Here is a 15,151-nt window from a genome sequence, read left to right on the forward strand (position 1 = left end):
CTCTCTCCCTGTCTATTAATCTCAGACACACACTCTCTCTGTCTATCTCTCCCTCTCTCTCTCTATCTATCTACAGTATCTATCTCTCACTCACACACACGCGTGCTGTTGCTCTTGTCAGCCAGTGGGTGGCAGTGTGGCCCCACTGATCCTCCCCGCACCCTACCAACCATCCAGCGCACCTATGCACCTCAACCCCATCCACCCAACGGCTTCCGTCATCATAATGAACTGTCCAGAAGTCGTTCTACCTTGACTGTGTGTGTCTTGCCTTTAGCGAGGACCTCACAAAGAGATGTACAGCTTCATGGTACAAGAGGTGTAGAATTCCTCCATTGTGTGACGAGACAGGCGGTGCCAGGATCAGTATAGAGAGAGAGTGATGCGGGGAAGCACAGAGGAGCCTGGTGTAAGAGGAGGAGGAAGAAGAGCTACTAGGACACTTCCTACAGGGTTTTATTTTATTCCCTTTGTTGAGAGAGAAAGAGGGAGAGAGAGAGCCGCTGGATATTGCATTTACATTTTCTTTATTTTTAATGTTTTGTTTTGGTCTGACGTGTAGGTTGGAGTTGAGTGGGGCTAGGGAAGGGGCTGCTACTGCTGGGCCACACCCCAGCTCTGCCAAGACAGGTCTGGAGAAAAACAGTATAATTTTATACTCCAACTCACACCAAAGACCAAAAAATTTAAGTAAAACAAAGTGTAATACCAAGCAGGGCTCTTTTGCCTAGAGGTCGCTGTTTGATGGCATTACAGATTCTACCTTTTAAGGGGAAGGTTCAGGATATGTAGAAGCCTGTCTCTGCTCTCCAACGGGTTAACTTTTCAGGAACAAATAAAAACCTCATTTTCAGACACCCATTTATTTTGTATTAAATTGTTTCCCTCCATTATGTTTTTAATTGGGTTTCATTGGGCCATAAAGTCAAGACATTAGCTCAAATAACATAGAGAACCATGTTAACTTTCAATTCAAGTAAAAACATGGATGTTAGATTCTATTAGATTAAAATATATTGTCAGTATACTGCAAGTACAGTACGACGAAGAAGTTTGGCATCCAACCAGAGTGCAAATGTAATAGTAAAATATAACTAAACATATAAATTAGTACTACTGAGTAATAGTGCTAATCAGATGTATGTACACTACAGAGTTGTAGTATTAATATGAACAGTGATACAGGTATAAAGACACTATGGTAGTAAGTCATACTGGCCAGAAGCATAACTAGTAAGAGTAGGTAAGGGATATGTACAGATATAAATGGTAAATGGCTGCATTTATATAGCGCTTTTATCCAAAGCGCTTTACAATTTGTTCCTCACATTTGACCCATTCACTCACACATTCACACACCTGTGGCTGAGGCGACCATGCAAGGTGCCAACCTGCTCATCGGGAGCAATTAGGGGTTAAGTGTCTTGCTCAAGGACACTTCGACACGCTGCCCGGGAGGAGCGGGAATCGATCGGGGAACCTCCGGATAACCAGACGACTGCTCTACCTACCGAGCCACTGTCGCCCCATATATAGATATAGATATAGTATCTACAGATATGTAAAAAGGATTATAACAAAATTTTAAATATTATAATGAATTCATTACAATTAATAAAAAGTTATATTGTAACTTTGTGGTGCCACCGCTTTGATTGCACACTAAAGTATTTTAAGTTACTGACATTCTGATCCATGTTTATACTGTAGCTATGTTGAATAAGTATTTTAAATGACTGACATTCTGATCCATGTTTATACTGTAGCTATGCTGAATAAGTATTTAAGTTACTGACATGAGTCGTGTTTTGCTATTGGCTTTGGTGGTTTGGAGGAGAGACACAGGCACGACACTTTGTGTAAGAGACCAGTTCAATATATACGAGAATACTTAAATCAAATGAAATCAAATTTATTTGTAAGGCCCGACAACACACATTAATGTCCCCATGGGCCAGACACGTGTTCTTTAAACAAGTCAAGAAGAAACACCACAATAAATCAAGTAGCTTGTTGATTTTATGATCTTATTGTTTTATTGTGTTATTGTTGTATCGTTTTGTTACTGTGTCCTTTGCTTTTAAATACTGTTAAGTACTCTTATCTATTTAAATTTTTACTTGTTGCCTATGTTTACCCCCCCCCCCCCTTTTTAGCACTCTTGTTCTTTTATCTATTTTTTTAGTACTGCTTATAGTTTTTTAATATGCTGCCTCTGTACAGCACTTTGTGCCCCTGTGGCTGTTAAAGCGCTTTATAAATAAAGTTGGATTGGATTGCATTGAAAAACAAAACACTTCACATATTCACAATACTTCACATCCATGACACTGTGCGTCCTTGTCCCTGGGTTCTTTGTGGCAGAGCTCCCGGCCAGGAGGCTGTAGTAGTATGACGAGCTACACCTGCTGTCCGTTCACTGGGAAACAGGGTGACTGTAAGTGAAAGGACTGAAATGGAATTTTGAGAGCAGTAGTCGTTTCATTAGAGCTCGCTGACATACAACAGGAGGCTGCCGCCGATACCAAGAACGTTGTCTTGAAATAATTTTCTTTTAGACTGTTAAAGATGCTGACGTGGTTGACGTGTTTAAATAATAGCTCTACATTCCAACAGCCATCACTGATATATAGTGTTTGGTCAGTAACATGGGTCTCCCAGTCCCTCTGCTCTGCAGTAAACAGAAAATATCACTTTATCCAATCAGGAGAGAACTGCAAAAGTAAGAAATAAAAAAACGAGTTTTAAGCAAATAATGTGCCTGAAACAAAAGTAAAACAATCATGATTGTCAGAATGTAGAGATATTTAACACTTATTTTAACAAAAAGTTCTCAAACTTCTATCCCGCATGGCGAGAGGGTTCACCTGAAAGGCTTCAGAGTGGGACCTCAGGTGAAGTGGTGATCAGTGGGATGTATAGAACCTCACCATTAATCACTACACCTCTTCTGGGTCTGGGACACGGAGGTGAAGGATGTTGAGAGAGGGGAGACAGGAGAGGTGAGGGATGGAGGAGGAGGGGAGTAGGACGAGGGGAGGAGGGCTCAGACTGGAAGCCCACAAGCCTAATAATTACCTGCACCAGCCTGCCAAGAGCCCCATAAAACTGAATCAACAACACAGGAGTGTTACCGTGTGTGTTTTGCGTGCACGTGTTTCTGTGTGTGTGTGTATGTGTGCATGTGAGCTTGCACGTGTGTGTGTGTGTGTGCGCCTGCCTGCCTGCGTCTAATAAGGGTACATGTGTGTTTAATGCTGAACAAATTGAGCCCATAGAAACGGGAGAGAGAGGGAGGGAGGGAGAGAGGGAGAGAGACAGAGAGAGGGAGAGAGGGAGAGAGAACAATGTCCCCTTTAAGACATTTTCTCCAAACATGTAAGATTATCTTAAAAGGTTTCTTGTATGATTGGTTTGTGACCTACTTTTCTGGCTCTGACCCTCTGTCACACAATCACTTCTCCCTCCTCTCTCTCTCTCTCTCTCTCTCTCTCTCTTCTTGCCAGGTTGTCATTGTGAATAACAATGTGTTATATACTCGTACTGGCAATCACGTCTCGCTCTTCGCCATATTGAGATATACCTCATCTCCAGTACCTACTGTACTACATGAACGAAAACAAAGCACCCTTGCACTTGACCAGGCCCCGCCCCAGTGACCTCCTATAAGTCACCAGGCGCGGTCATACTCGCCCTTCCTCTTTTTTTGTTTTCCATCATGGACGTGCTTTGCATCCCATGTAACTAGCTGTGATGAAATGCAGAGAGAAATTTAACAATGTTGGTTGTCACCGGAGATTGAGGGACGTCATGCGATGTTTAGCTATCGGGCTAACTCGCGTCCAGGTAGGATCTGCGCCACTAGGCATAACAATGCTGGCGTTGGTGATGCTGCTCGAGTTGTCCTGGGAGACAACCGAGTTGTGTATTGGCGCAAGGGGCAGGATATCTGGGTAAACGTTGTTGTTTTCCCGGTTATCCTGGAGCGTGCGGCTAACGGCGGGTGGCTGGTGGGCAGTTAAGCCTATACCGCCACGGTATAGAATTGGCAGCGATTAGTAACTTTGTTCAAATTGCTGTTTTTTTCTGTCAAAAATGGTGTCTGGTGGCGGGGCCATGAAGGCCAGCCGACGTCGAAACATCGCGCACGGTTTTTGACGTTATTAGCTTTGACCTAGCCGCAAGCTATAACCGCAGGGAGGGCTAGGATGCTGTCAATGCTTGTTTACAGACATCTTGGTTGGATTAGTCTCCCTTTGAGGGGGTGAGAAGTTAAAAAGATTTTTTCCCTCAGGGCTCCCCTCTCCGCAGAGGATCTTGGTCTTCCGCTGGAGCGCGGGCGGTATTTGACCTAGGCCCCACACCGCCTCGCGCAGCCAGAGGTGAGAGCACGGCCTCGCCAGCGGCTGTGGCGAGGCCCTCGACCAGCGGCCATGTTTCCCCCGCCTGAGGTACCCTGGGCTCAATGTCAACAGGTGTCCACAAGGCCGACAGCCTTGGCGGCCGAGGGATCGGCTACATTGGATGAGCACGCCCTAAAAAAACGTCGCCGTCCGGCTGTGTGCAGCCCGCTCTCCGGTCACTCCCTCCCCCAACACCAGCTGAAAAGGGGCTCTGATTTGTTTCCTTTGGCTGCGGGCCGCATGTCTTCAATGAAGCGCAGGCGGCCCCACGTTCGCTTCTCATGGGGACAGGGGCTGACACCCAGTTGATGGCTGAGACTGGGTCTGTCCGTGAGAATGTTGTGCTGTCAAGCGGCTCCCACAACATAAGCTGTGTTTGGTTGAGCCTGGTGTTACGTCTGTCAACTACAAGAGTTGTCAGCAGGGGGGCTCGAGACCTTTTGAGGCAAACAGTGCAGGCTTCCCCGACCTCGCCTTCGCCAGGCCGGGTGTCACGTTGGTGCCTCCCACTCCCGCAAGATCGGCAGTGGTCTGGCAGGCGCGCGTGATTTGGGTGGTAGTAATATCACTGCAGGGCTACGGTGTGTAGGAACCCATGGGGGCCTCACACCTTGCATGTCCAGCTGCAGAACAACTCCTCAGCATGTTCTGGAGGGGTGTTCAGTGGGGGAGCTTTTGTCACCTAGTATGATGTCAGCTTCCCCCGTATCAAACCGGCCCTTTCTGTCAGGGTCCCCCCTTGGGTGCGATTGCCTCGTGGGTAGTGTCAGGGTCCGATGTCCCAACTCCACGGAACATTCTGCTCGCACGGTTAGCGGATCCAGGGTTGGCTACGCACAGCGGGTGGGACCGGGCCACCTATACAGTTCCTAGCGGACCAGCGTCAAATGGCGGCGGGTGCGTTTGGGAGTATCATCACATATGGCTACAGCAGTACCATATGTCGAGGTGGATGGAGATAACGCTGAGGCGGGGACTTGTATTTACACAACCCCACCCGTTTTCAGGTTTGGTACAGACCCTATTGTCAGGGTCACCAGCAGTGACAGCTCTGGTCAACGAGATCCAATCTCTGTGGGCGAAGCAAGCCATCGTCGTGGCGTTTTCCTCCCGGTATTCTCTGGTGCCCGAGAAATCGGGAGCGGGGGGTGTCAGACCCATGCTGGACGCCTGTATCGGTTCCGCAACCGTTTCCATTTCCGGGGTAGGCCTGATTGGCCACGACAGGCACGTGACGCGCGTGGCACGCCCCCGCGGCAGCCGCAGCGGCAAGCGCGCTACTGCTGGAGTTCACTTCGCCTTTCACATCGCTGCCGTTGGCGAAAGCAGGATGAGAGAGAGTAGATTTCGCTGTGTATCATTTTATCATTTATCATTTAACATTTGAAAGGCATACATTGTTGTCATACAGAAGTACAGAATACTTTTATCCAAAATGCTTCTTACTGTTACACTGTTAGAGACTGTGCTAGACAAATGAATGACTAATTCGGTCAGAAATAACGTAACTAATAACGTTAGTAAGCACTGCTTATATGCTTATTATGTCTGCAGGGTACAGTAAACGTTTCTCCCGGTACATTCTGAAGAGCACACCGCTGTATGTTGGAGAACCAGCGGTCTTCCGCTCCTCCTCACTCGAGTGAGAGCAAAGCCGTGCACAGCTCAGCCCTGTGTGAGACGCGAGGAGGAGATGGGAGTCCTTCCAATCGGAATATGTTGTTTCTTTACACATATGTTGGATTATGAATATGTCTTTATAGCTACAAATGAATGACTAATTCGGTCAGAAAGCAGTAACACAACAGTTGCAATGTTGTGTTACTGCTTCTCGGCATAAGCCCCAATAAGACCGTCACCAGAGCTCAGCGATGCCGCTCGCGTGAGCATATTCTCCCCGCTGGTGATCGCAGCACGAAGGGTCGCGGACCAGCCTGGCAGCATAGCTATAAAGACATATTCATAATCCAACATATGTGTAAAGAAACATATTCCGATTGAAAGGACTCCCATCTCCTCCTCGCGTCTCACACAGGGCTGAGCTGTGCACGGCTTTGCTCTCACTCGAGTGAGGAGGAGCGGAAGACCGCTGGTTCTCCAACATACAGCGGTGTGCTCTTCAGAATGTACCGGGAGAAACGTTTACTGTACCCCGCAGACATAATAAGCATATAAGCAGTGCTTACTAACGTTATTAGTTACGTTATTTCTGACCGAATTAGTCATTCATTTGTCTAGCACAGTCTCTAACAGTGTAACAGTAAGAAGCATTTTGGATAAAAGTATTCTGTACTTCTGTATGACAACAATGTATGCCTTTCAAATGTTAAATGATTAAATGATACACAGTGAAATCTACGCTCTCTCATCCTGCTTTCGCCAACGGCAGCGATGTGAAAGGCGAAGTGAACTCCAGCAGTAGCGCGCTTGCTCCTGGGGCTGCCGCGGGGGCGTGCCACGCGCGTCACGTGCCTGTCGCGGCCAATCAGGCCTACCCCGGAAATGGAAACGGTTGCGGAACTGATACAGCATTTTGGACCGTCTCCTACCTGTTGAAAACTGTTAGGTGGGGGCCTGGTTCTCCTCCATAGACCTGTAGGATGCGTATTCGCATCCCCGATCTTCCATCCTAGGGCTTACCTACGCTTCCTTTGCAGGGTTTAGCGTATGAGTACCAGAGGCTGCCGTTCGGCTTTTCTCTGGCTCCCCGCATCTTCACCAAGTGCGTGGAGGCCGCACTGGGGCCTCTGCGTCGTCAGGGGTTATGAAGTGTATTCTGCCCTGACGACGTTCTGGTCCTTGGCGGTCAAGGTGGATCGTCAGGTCTCATACCAGGCAGGTGGTGGAATTCCTCACCAGCCTGGGGTTTGCTATAGACTGGAAGTAGAGTACTCCTCTTCCCAGTCAACGGGTGGAGTACTATGGGCATCCCTCTCAGAGCATGTTATCGACACGCTCGGGAGGTTCCGTCCTAGGACTGTTACGGCGCTGTCCGTGATGCGCCTGCTCGGTATGATGGCATCTGCTCATTCCGTGGTCCCTCTTGGTCTCCTCTTCACCTCATGAGGAGGATACGGAGGTGGTTTTCCAGTATGGAAATAGACCCGGTGAGAGGCAAGTGGAATCGGCTAAGGTTCCCATGTCAGTACTGGGGGACCTCGCCCTCTGGTCCCCATGAGCAGTAGGCTGTCGCACGTCACGGTTTTCACCGACGCCTCCCTCACTGGGGACGCGTCGGGCCAACGCAGTAGGGGGCAGCTGGCAAGACCATGCTGCCCGGTCTGCGCTACATTCAATGTGTTTGTATTGAAGGCAGTCCTTCTGGTCCTCAAACGGTGTTTTGATCAGGACGGACAATACGACGTCAGCGTCGTATATAGACAGACTGGGAGGAGTACGCTCCCCCCGTCTGCACCGGGCGGCGGTCGGCTGGCTGTGGGCGTTCTCCATCTGCGCAGCCTGAGGGCTCTCCACATCCCCGGCAGGGTGAATGTGGGTGCAGGTCTGATGTCGCGCGGCGGTTCTCACCCTGACTAGTGGGGATTACGTCCGGACATAGTCGGGCAGGTCTGGGACCGATGCCGTGGCCGCCTGGGATTCTTTTCCCCCCATACATCTGATAGGTCAGTTGTTGGTGCGGATAAGTCGGGAGCACAGGACCTTGGTCCTGTTCGCGCCGGACTGGGGCACAGCTGTGTGGTTCCCGGTCCTGATCCAGCTCTTGTTAGCCCCGCCGTGGCCTATTCCTTGGTCGTCGCGGGCCCTCTCTCAGGCGCACAGGTCTCTGTGTCAGTTCCCTGTGCTGGGCCAGCCTCTGATGGTTTGGCTGGTGAGAGGGTGAGTCTGGAGAGGATGGACCCTTCTGTGGTCAACACCATCCGGAACGCGCATGCTCCCTCCACTATTGCGGGTTACGCGGGTAGGTGGCGTATTTTCCAAGAGTGGTGTAAGGTGGGGGATTGGGAACCGGTGTCCTGCCCCCTGGACGCTGTCCTTTTCCTTCTGTCAGTCTATTTTGGATAGACTGTCGGCTTCGACGGTGAGGGTATATGCCGCGGCTATATCCTCTTGTCATGAGGGGTTTTGAGGGCGTTACGTTGTTCAGCCACCCTCTTGTGAAGTGTTTCCTGCTTGGCGCTCGGCGCCTTAAGCCGGTGGAACATTCTCTGTCTCCGAGTTGGGACCTCCAACTGGTCCTCGGCCGGTTGTCCGAGGCCCCGGTTGAGCCTCTTGAGCAGGCGTCTTTGGAACAGCTGTCTTCAAGACTGCATTCCTGCTGGCCATCACCTCCGCTAAGCGCGTGGGTGAGCTCTGTGCTCTCTCGGTGCGGCCTGAGTGCTTGTCTATTTGTGTCAATAGCGGTGCGACTCTGAGGCCTAATCCAGTCTTCGTGCCAAAAGATTTCCGGAGCACTTTTCGCTCCAGGGATATTGTGGTTCAGGCGTTTCATCCGCCTCCTCACACTGGTGAGTTAGAGGCGAGCCTTCACCTGTCGTGTCCAGTCCGGGCTTTGGGGGTTTACCTCAGCCGGACTCAGGACCTCAGGGTTTGTTACGGTGGCTCTCGCACTGGTAAGGCACTGTCGAAACAGCGCCTGTCACATTGGTTGTGCGAGGGCTTTGCCCTTTGCTACACGTTGGCTGGGCTGGCCCCCCCCTGGCACTCCACTCGTGGAGTGTCGGCCTCTGCCGCCTTGTTAGGGGGGGCCTCGGTGGAGAACATCTGTGCTGCGGCCTCCTGGTCCTCCCCGGGTCCCTTCGTTAAGTTTTACCTCATGGACATGACTGGGGGTTCTGTCTCCCAGGCGGTTCTGAGGTCTGGGACCTCCCCTGCGTCCCGCCCTTCGGTGGTTTAGCAGGGATGTGTGGGTGTGTGCCACGAGGTGATGTGTCACACGTGGTCCCGCCTGTGCTGTGCGTTTTAGGGGTTTCTAGTTCCCTCTTTTTCGCACTTGGGTGGAGTTGACTGCCGCCCCCTCTTCGCTAGGAGGGGGGGGGTGACGGGACTCCCCTCCCCCCTGGTGGTAGGGCTTGCGGGTCCTCAGGGGGTACATTTGTCAGGCCTCGCGTCTGCTCTGCCCCATATCTCAATATGGCGAAGAGCGAGACGCGATTGCCAGTACGAGTATATAACGATAGGTTATGTATATAACCTAGTTATATGAGTACTGGCTGAGCGTCTCGCTCTTAGCGCGCCCTGAGGTCCCTTGAGGGTTTTTTTTCCTAATGGAAAACTTTTCCCGAGGAAGGGCGAGTATGACCACGCCTGGTGACTTATAGGAGGTCACTGGGGCGGGGCCGGTCAAGTGCAAGGGTGCTTTGTTTTCGTTCATGTAGTACAGTAGGTACTGGAGATGAGGTATATCTCAATATGGCGAAGAGCGAGACGCTCAGCCATTACTCATATAACCTATCGTTACTCTCACTTCTTCTTCTTCTTGAAAAAACAAACGTCTTTCTCTGGTCTGCATCCCCTTAACAATTGTGTGTATTGAGCCGTACTGTATTGTACCCATTCTGCAATCTGTTAAATAAAGTTTTCATTCATTCATTCATTCATTCATTCATTCATTCATTCATTCATTCATTCATTCATTCATACATTCATTCCTAATGACATGCCTGCTTAAACAAACTTCTCTCTCTCTCTCTCTCTCTGTAGAACCTGATGCTGCTGGGGGCCACCGCCATAGAGGACCGTCTCCAGGCGGGGGTCCCAGAGACCATCGCTACTCTGATGAGGGCCGACATAAAGATCTGGGTCCTCACTGGAGACAAGCAGGAGACCGCCATCAATATAGGTGAGCCAGACAGACAGACAGACAGAGAGAGAGATGAAGCGGAGGGGGAAGAGATGAAAAGAGAGGACGGAGAGAGATGGAGAGGAGAAGGAGAGAGAGATTGAGAGGAGGAGGAGGGGAAGAGAGAGATGGGGAGGGAGATGTATTGGTGAGACAGAAACCCCTTTTTAAACAGAGATCCTGGCAATATTGCTGTAAAGAAGACCTATCATTATGCCGGCTTTGGTTTAAAATTTTATTTTATTTTACACTGAACCAAACAAAGCTGGCATAACGCCACCCCTGTGTGTGATTTTAGACACTAGCATGCTGGCATTCTGGAATCGGAGGTGTGACGTGTAACTCACTGTCGTCTGCGTCTAGTGTGACGTATGGCATACGTGTACGGCGGCTTTCTAAACAACCAGGCCAGAGTGTTGAGGTGCTTTTGCCAGCCGTGATCATTTATACCTTATATCTTCAGAAGCCAGCAGAGTCAATGTATACGACACGTTGACACGTACGCCGGCGGGGTCATGCAAGCAACTGATTCTTCTGACATTTTCAAACCCCCCCCCCCCCCCCCAATGGTCGGTCGCACACATAACACGTCATCAAAACGCCACACCCCTGTGCCCATATGCCGGCTGTCCCTATTATACACAGACGTCGATTCGGCAATGTGACAGTGTCCCTCCCATTCCATGTTCAGAGAGAGAGAGAGAGAGTCTCATTTCTCTAACAAAATACACCAAAATAAGTATTAAGCGCTTTATAAAATATTGGGGTACTGGGTTCGAGCCCAGCTCTCGGCGTTGCATACTAACACAATTGGCAGTGTTAGGGGTGGGAAAGCTGGTGGGTGGGTCCTGGTCGTTGTAAACAGCGACTCCTACAGTTCGGTCGGGGCGCCTGCACAGCGAGGGAGGGATCTGGAGGGAGGTAGTGTGACCTTCCACACGTTACACTCTCCCAGTGAGAGTCTGCGCTGCCAGGCTGGCTGCCGGCTGGCTGCACATGTGTCGGAGGAAAGCATGTGATAGTCTCCGGTAGGCTTGGGCGGTATCACTTTTTTCATACCGTTATACCTTGATTATATAATACCCCGGTGTACGGTATTGAACGGTATGACTTTCATTTTCATCAGCGGGGGGGGGGGGGCAACCCGTGTTACCAAGTAAACAAATCGCGGAGATGGCCAGTTAGCCCGCAGCATCCGAGTGCTACTATCATTAGCTCTCAGAATGAGCCACTAGCCAGAAGCCCGCAGCATCCTAGTAATACTAACGTTAACTCTCAGAATGGTAGCCAGGAGCCCCGCAGCACCCTAGTACTAGTAACGTTAGTATTGTGTATTCAAAAACACACCGGACTGCGACGTAACGTTTTACCGTTTATTTGCTTGTTCCACCAGTCCACAACAACACACACTCTCGTTACCACAACGTTTTACGGTATTTTCACAGCACTGTCGCAACATTACCGTAAAGCGTGACCACCGGTGTGATACACATACACAACAGTTAGCTCTCAGAACAGCCAGTTAGCCCGCAGCACCAGGCAGCAACGGTAAGCGTGTCTCGACTCTCATTTAATTTCCAGTGAAGCGGGGTTTCCCCTCCTCCTCCTGTGTATAGACAACCACGCTGCCTCGCTCCACTAGTGACTCGAGGACTGGTCTCGCCCTCTGCTGGCGCGTGTGTGCAGTGCACTACAACCAACCACTGTTAAAACTCCGTTTCACTGTAATATAAACTGAAATGGATCTGTGATTTTGACGGTATTGATTTTCAATACCGTCGGTATCTCTAAATACCCCAGTATACCTTAATACCGTCATACCGCCCATGCCTAGTCTCCGGCCTCCCGGACCAACAGTAGGGGGGGGGGGGGGGGGGGGGGGGGGGCGCAACAACCAGGAAGGGGGTTGGGAATTGGCATAACGACTAACAGTGGGATGGGAGAAAAATCGGAAAAAAGGAGGGGGGAAAAAAGATAATAAAAAAAAATATTGGGGTATTGACAGGTTGCTTCAAGAGTAGCTGTAACCACTCTCCCTCTTTATCTTCCCCCGTCTCCATCTCTCCTCAAAACCCCCCAAATCCTAATATCTCGGTGTGTGTGTGTGTGTGTGTGTGTGTGTGTGTGTGTGTGTGTGTGTGTGTGTGTGTGTGTGTGTCTCAGGTTACTCCTGTCGCTTGGTGACACATGGCATGTCCCTCATCATAGTAAACGAGGACTCTCTGGACGTGAGTACATACTTCCTCTTCTTCTTCTCCTCCTATACATACTTCCTCTTCTTGTTCTCCTCCTCCTATACATACATACTTACTCTTCTTCTCTTCCTATTACATACTTCCTCTTCTTCTTCTCCTCCTATACATACTTCCTCTTCTTGTTCTCCTCCTCCTATACATACTTACTCTTCTTCTCTTCTTATTACATACTTCCTCTTCTTCTTCTTCTCCTACTACATACTTCCTCTTCTTCCTCTCTTCCTATTACGTTCTTCTTCTTCTTCTTCTTCTTCTTCTTCTTCTTCTTCTTCTTCTTCTTCTTCTTCTTCTTCTTCTTCTTCTTCTTCTTCTTCTTCTTCTTCTTCTTCTTCTTCTTCTTCTTCTTCTTCTTCTTCTTCTTCTTCTTCTTCTTTAAAAAACTAAAATAATTATGTTAAAATAATAGATTCGATTTTTTTGTGCTGCTGCTTCATTCACCTGTCTGTTCCATATCTAAACACATTATACCACATACAAACAAAATGTTCTGCACAATATTGCACCAGTCCTGTTGCCACGCCTCTTTTTAGCTAATTGCCATGAACACACACACACACACACACACACACACACACACACACACACACACGTTTGAGCTCCATGCCAGATTTCAGCCTCCTAGGGCGATTGATTGATTGATTGAATGATTGAAAACTTTATTAACAGATTGCAGAATGGGTACAGTACAGTACAGCTCAATACATACAATTGTTAAGGGGATGCAGACCAGAGAGACTTTCGTCTTGTTTACATCAGGGTCCCCCATTTTCAATCCATCATAACATATATGACATACATGGCATACAGATAGACAGTACTGCTACATCTATACATTTATGACATACCAGATTTGCAAATACAGTACTGTTTGTGATACAAAAAGAGTCCAGAAAAGAGAGTATATACATTTGACGTAGAAACTGTACATTGGCGAAACATGCTGCTGCTAGAGAGTGGAGAAAATCTTGTGGACCGACCAACATAGAGCTGCTGGTTGCAACAAAAAATATTTCCTCCATTTGTTTTCACGCATATTTCAATAATCCGAGGGGTTGGGATAAAAGAGCTCCTGTTGTGTTGTTCCTCTTCAGTGTGTTTTGGGGACTGTGTGTCATGGCTGGGAGGTATACTGAATATTAAAGTATAATGTTACCACCGTGGATCCATGCAGAGATATGGATTTTTACTAGGGATGTCCGATATTATCGGCCTACCGATATTATCATCTGATATTGGCATTAAAATGTGATATCGGAAATGATCGGTATCTGTTTAAAAAAAATAATAATAAAAAGAAAATTATAATTTTTTTTTACATTCATTTATCCGTTATTTACCCAGGCAAGCAAGTAAGAACAAATTCTAATTTTATTTATTGTCAAGTATGCATAATGTTGTGTTAATTCCACAACAAGAGATATGTAATGTTAATTACCTGAAATGTTTCTGTTTTTTGGGGGGGGGGAAACCCTGCATATATCTGTATCGGTTGATATCGGTATCGGAAATTAAGAGTTGGACAATATCGGTATATCGGTATCGGTAAAAAAGCCAATATCGAACATCCCTAATTTTTACTATATACAGTCATCAACGATGGTAGTGAATTCAGGGGGCAGCCGGGAATCAAACCCGGGTCGCACAGACCACAGGCGACGGCGTGAACCAGTCAAATAAATAGTCCGACCCGTTAGCCAAGGGCTAGCAAGTCTAGGCATCTGTAATCGTTACACTACCCCAGTGGTGTAAAGTACTTCAGTAATTGTACTTTGTTACAATACTTAAGTACTGTTTTTGGGGATTTGTACTTTACTCGAGTATTATTAGGTTTGTATACTTTTACTCAATTACATTTCAGAGAAGAAAAACATACTTTTTACCCCTTACATTTAAAATGCAGACCTACAAAGTACAAATCTCGCAGGTCCAACTATTTGAATGAGTACCGTACTTTTCGCACTATAAGCCGCACCTGACTATAAACCACAGCAGCTAAATTGAATGATGTGTACATATATAAGCCGCACTGGACTATAAGCCGCAGGTGTTTTAATGTTTAATTACCATATGTAATTAGCATTGGGACACAATACTGTCGGACAAATAACAAGCATTAACTCATTTACAAGTTGTATTAAGTTTAGCAAATAAAGGAACAGATAAATAACATTTCAATGCAGTCAAAAAAGCAATATTTAGATGTTTACATTTTCGAGTTTGGTCACGTCGAGTCACATATAAGCCGCACCGTTATATAAGCCGCAGGGTCGAAAAATGGGGAAAAAAGCCGCGGCTTATAGTCCGAAAAGTACGGTATATTTGTTTCTCTGGCCGAACTAACGTTACCGTTATTAATCCTGCGGCCTCACTTTATTTAAAAACAGCCAATCAAATCCCCATCAATGGAAAATTAACCCGCCCATACCCATGCTGATTGGTGCTTGTGCAAGACTAGAAAGCGGGGATCTTTGATTAAACACCTGCTATCAGAAGAATAGACAGTCAGAGTGACAAGCTACAGAAGATGGCCACAAACGATAGTACGACTGATGCAGAGGACGAAACGGAACATTTCATTTCCCCGGGATAAAAAAAAGTTTTTACTTTGACTGTTTTTAGCCAGATACTCTGACTTTTACTCGAGTATGATTTTGAGACGGTACCCATAATTTCTGGGTACTTTTTACACCCCT

At 47.8% G+C, this 15,151-nt stretch overlaps 1 protein-coding gene across 1 annotated transcript in view; it reads left to right on the forward strand.

Moving 5' to 3' along the window:
- atp8a2 (ATPase phospholipid transporting 8A2) overlaps window positions 1–15,151 on the forward strand; it is a gene marked incomplete at its 3' end in the record, with an annotated part of 139,130 nt that overhangs the window by 84,001 nt on the left and 39,978 nt on the right. Inside the window, exons 23-24 of the mRNA XM_084325904.1 lie at window positions 10,065–10,203; window positions 12,367–12,431. Coding sequence (XP_084182030.1) covers window positions 10,065–10,203; window positions 12,367–12,431 — 204 coding nt within the window. The remainder of the gene's footprint in view (window positions 1–10,064; window positions 10,204–12,366; window positions 12,432–15,151) is intronic.

This window comes from Notolepis coatsorum, assembly GCF_963971535.1.
Source record: "Notolepis coatsorum genome assembly, chromosome: 12".
NCBI classification, from domain to species: Eukaryota; Metazoa; Chordata; class Actinopteri; order Aulopiformes; family Paralepididae; genus Notolepis; species Notolepis coatsorum.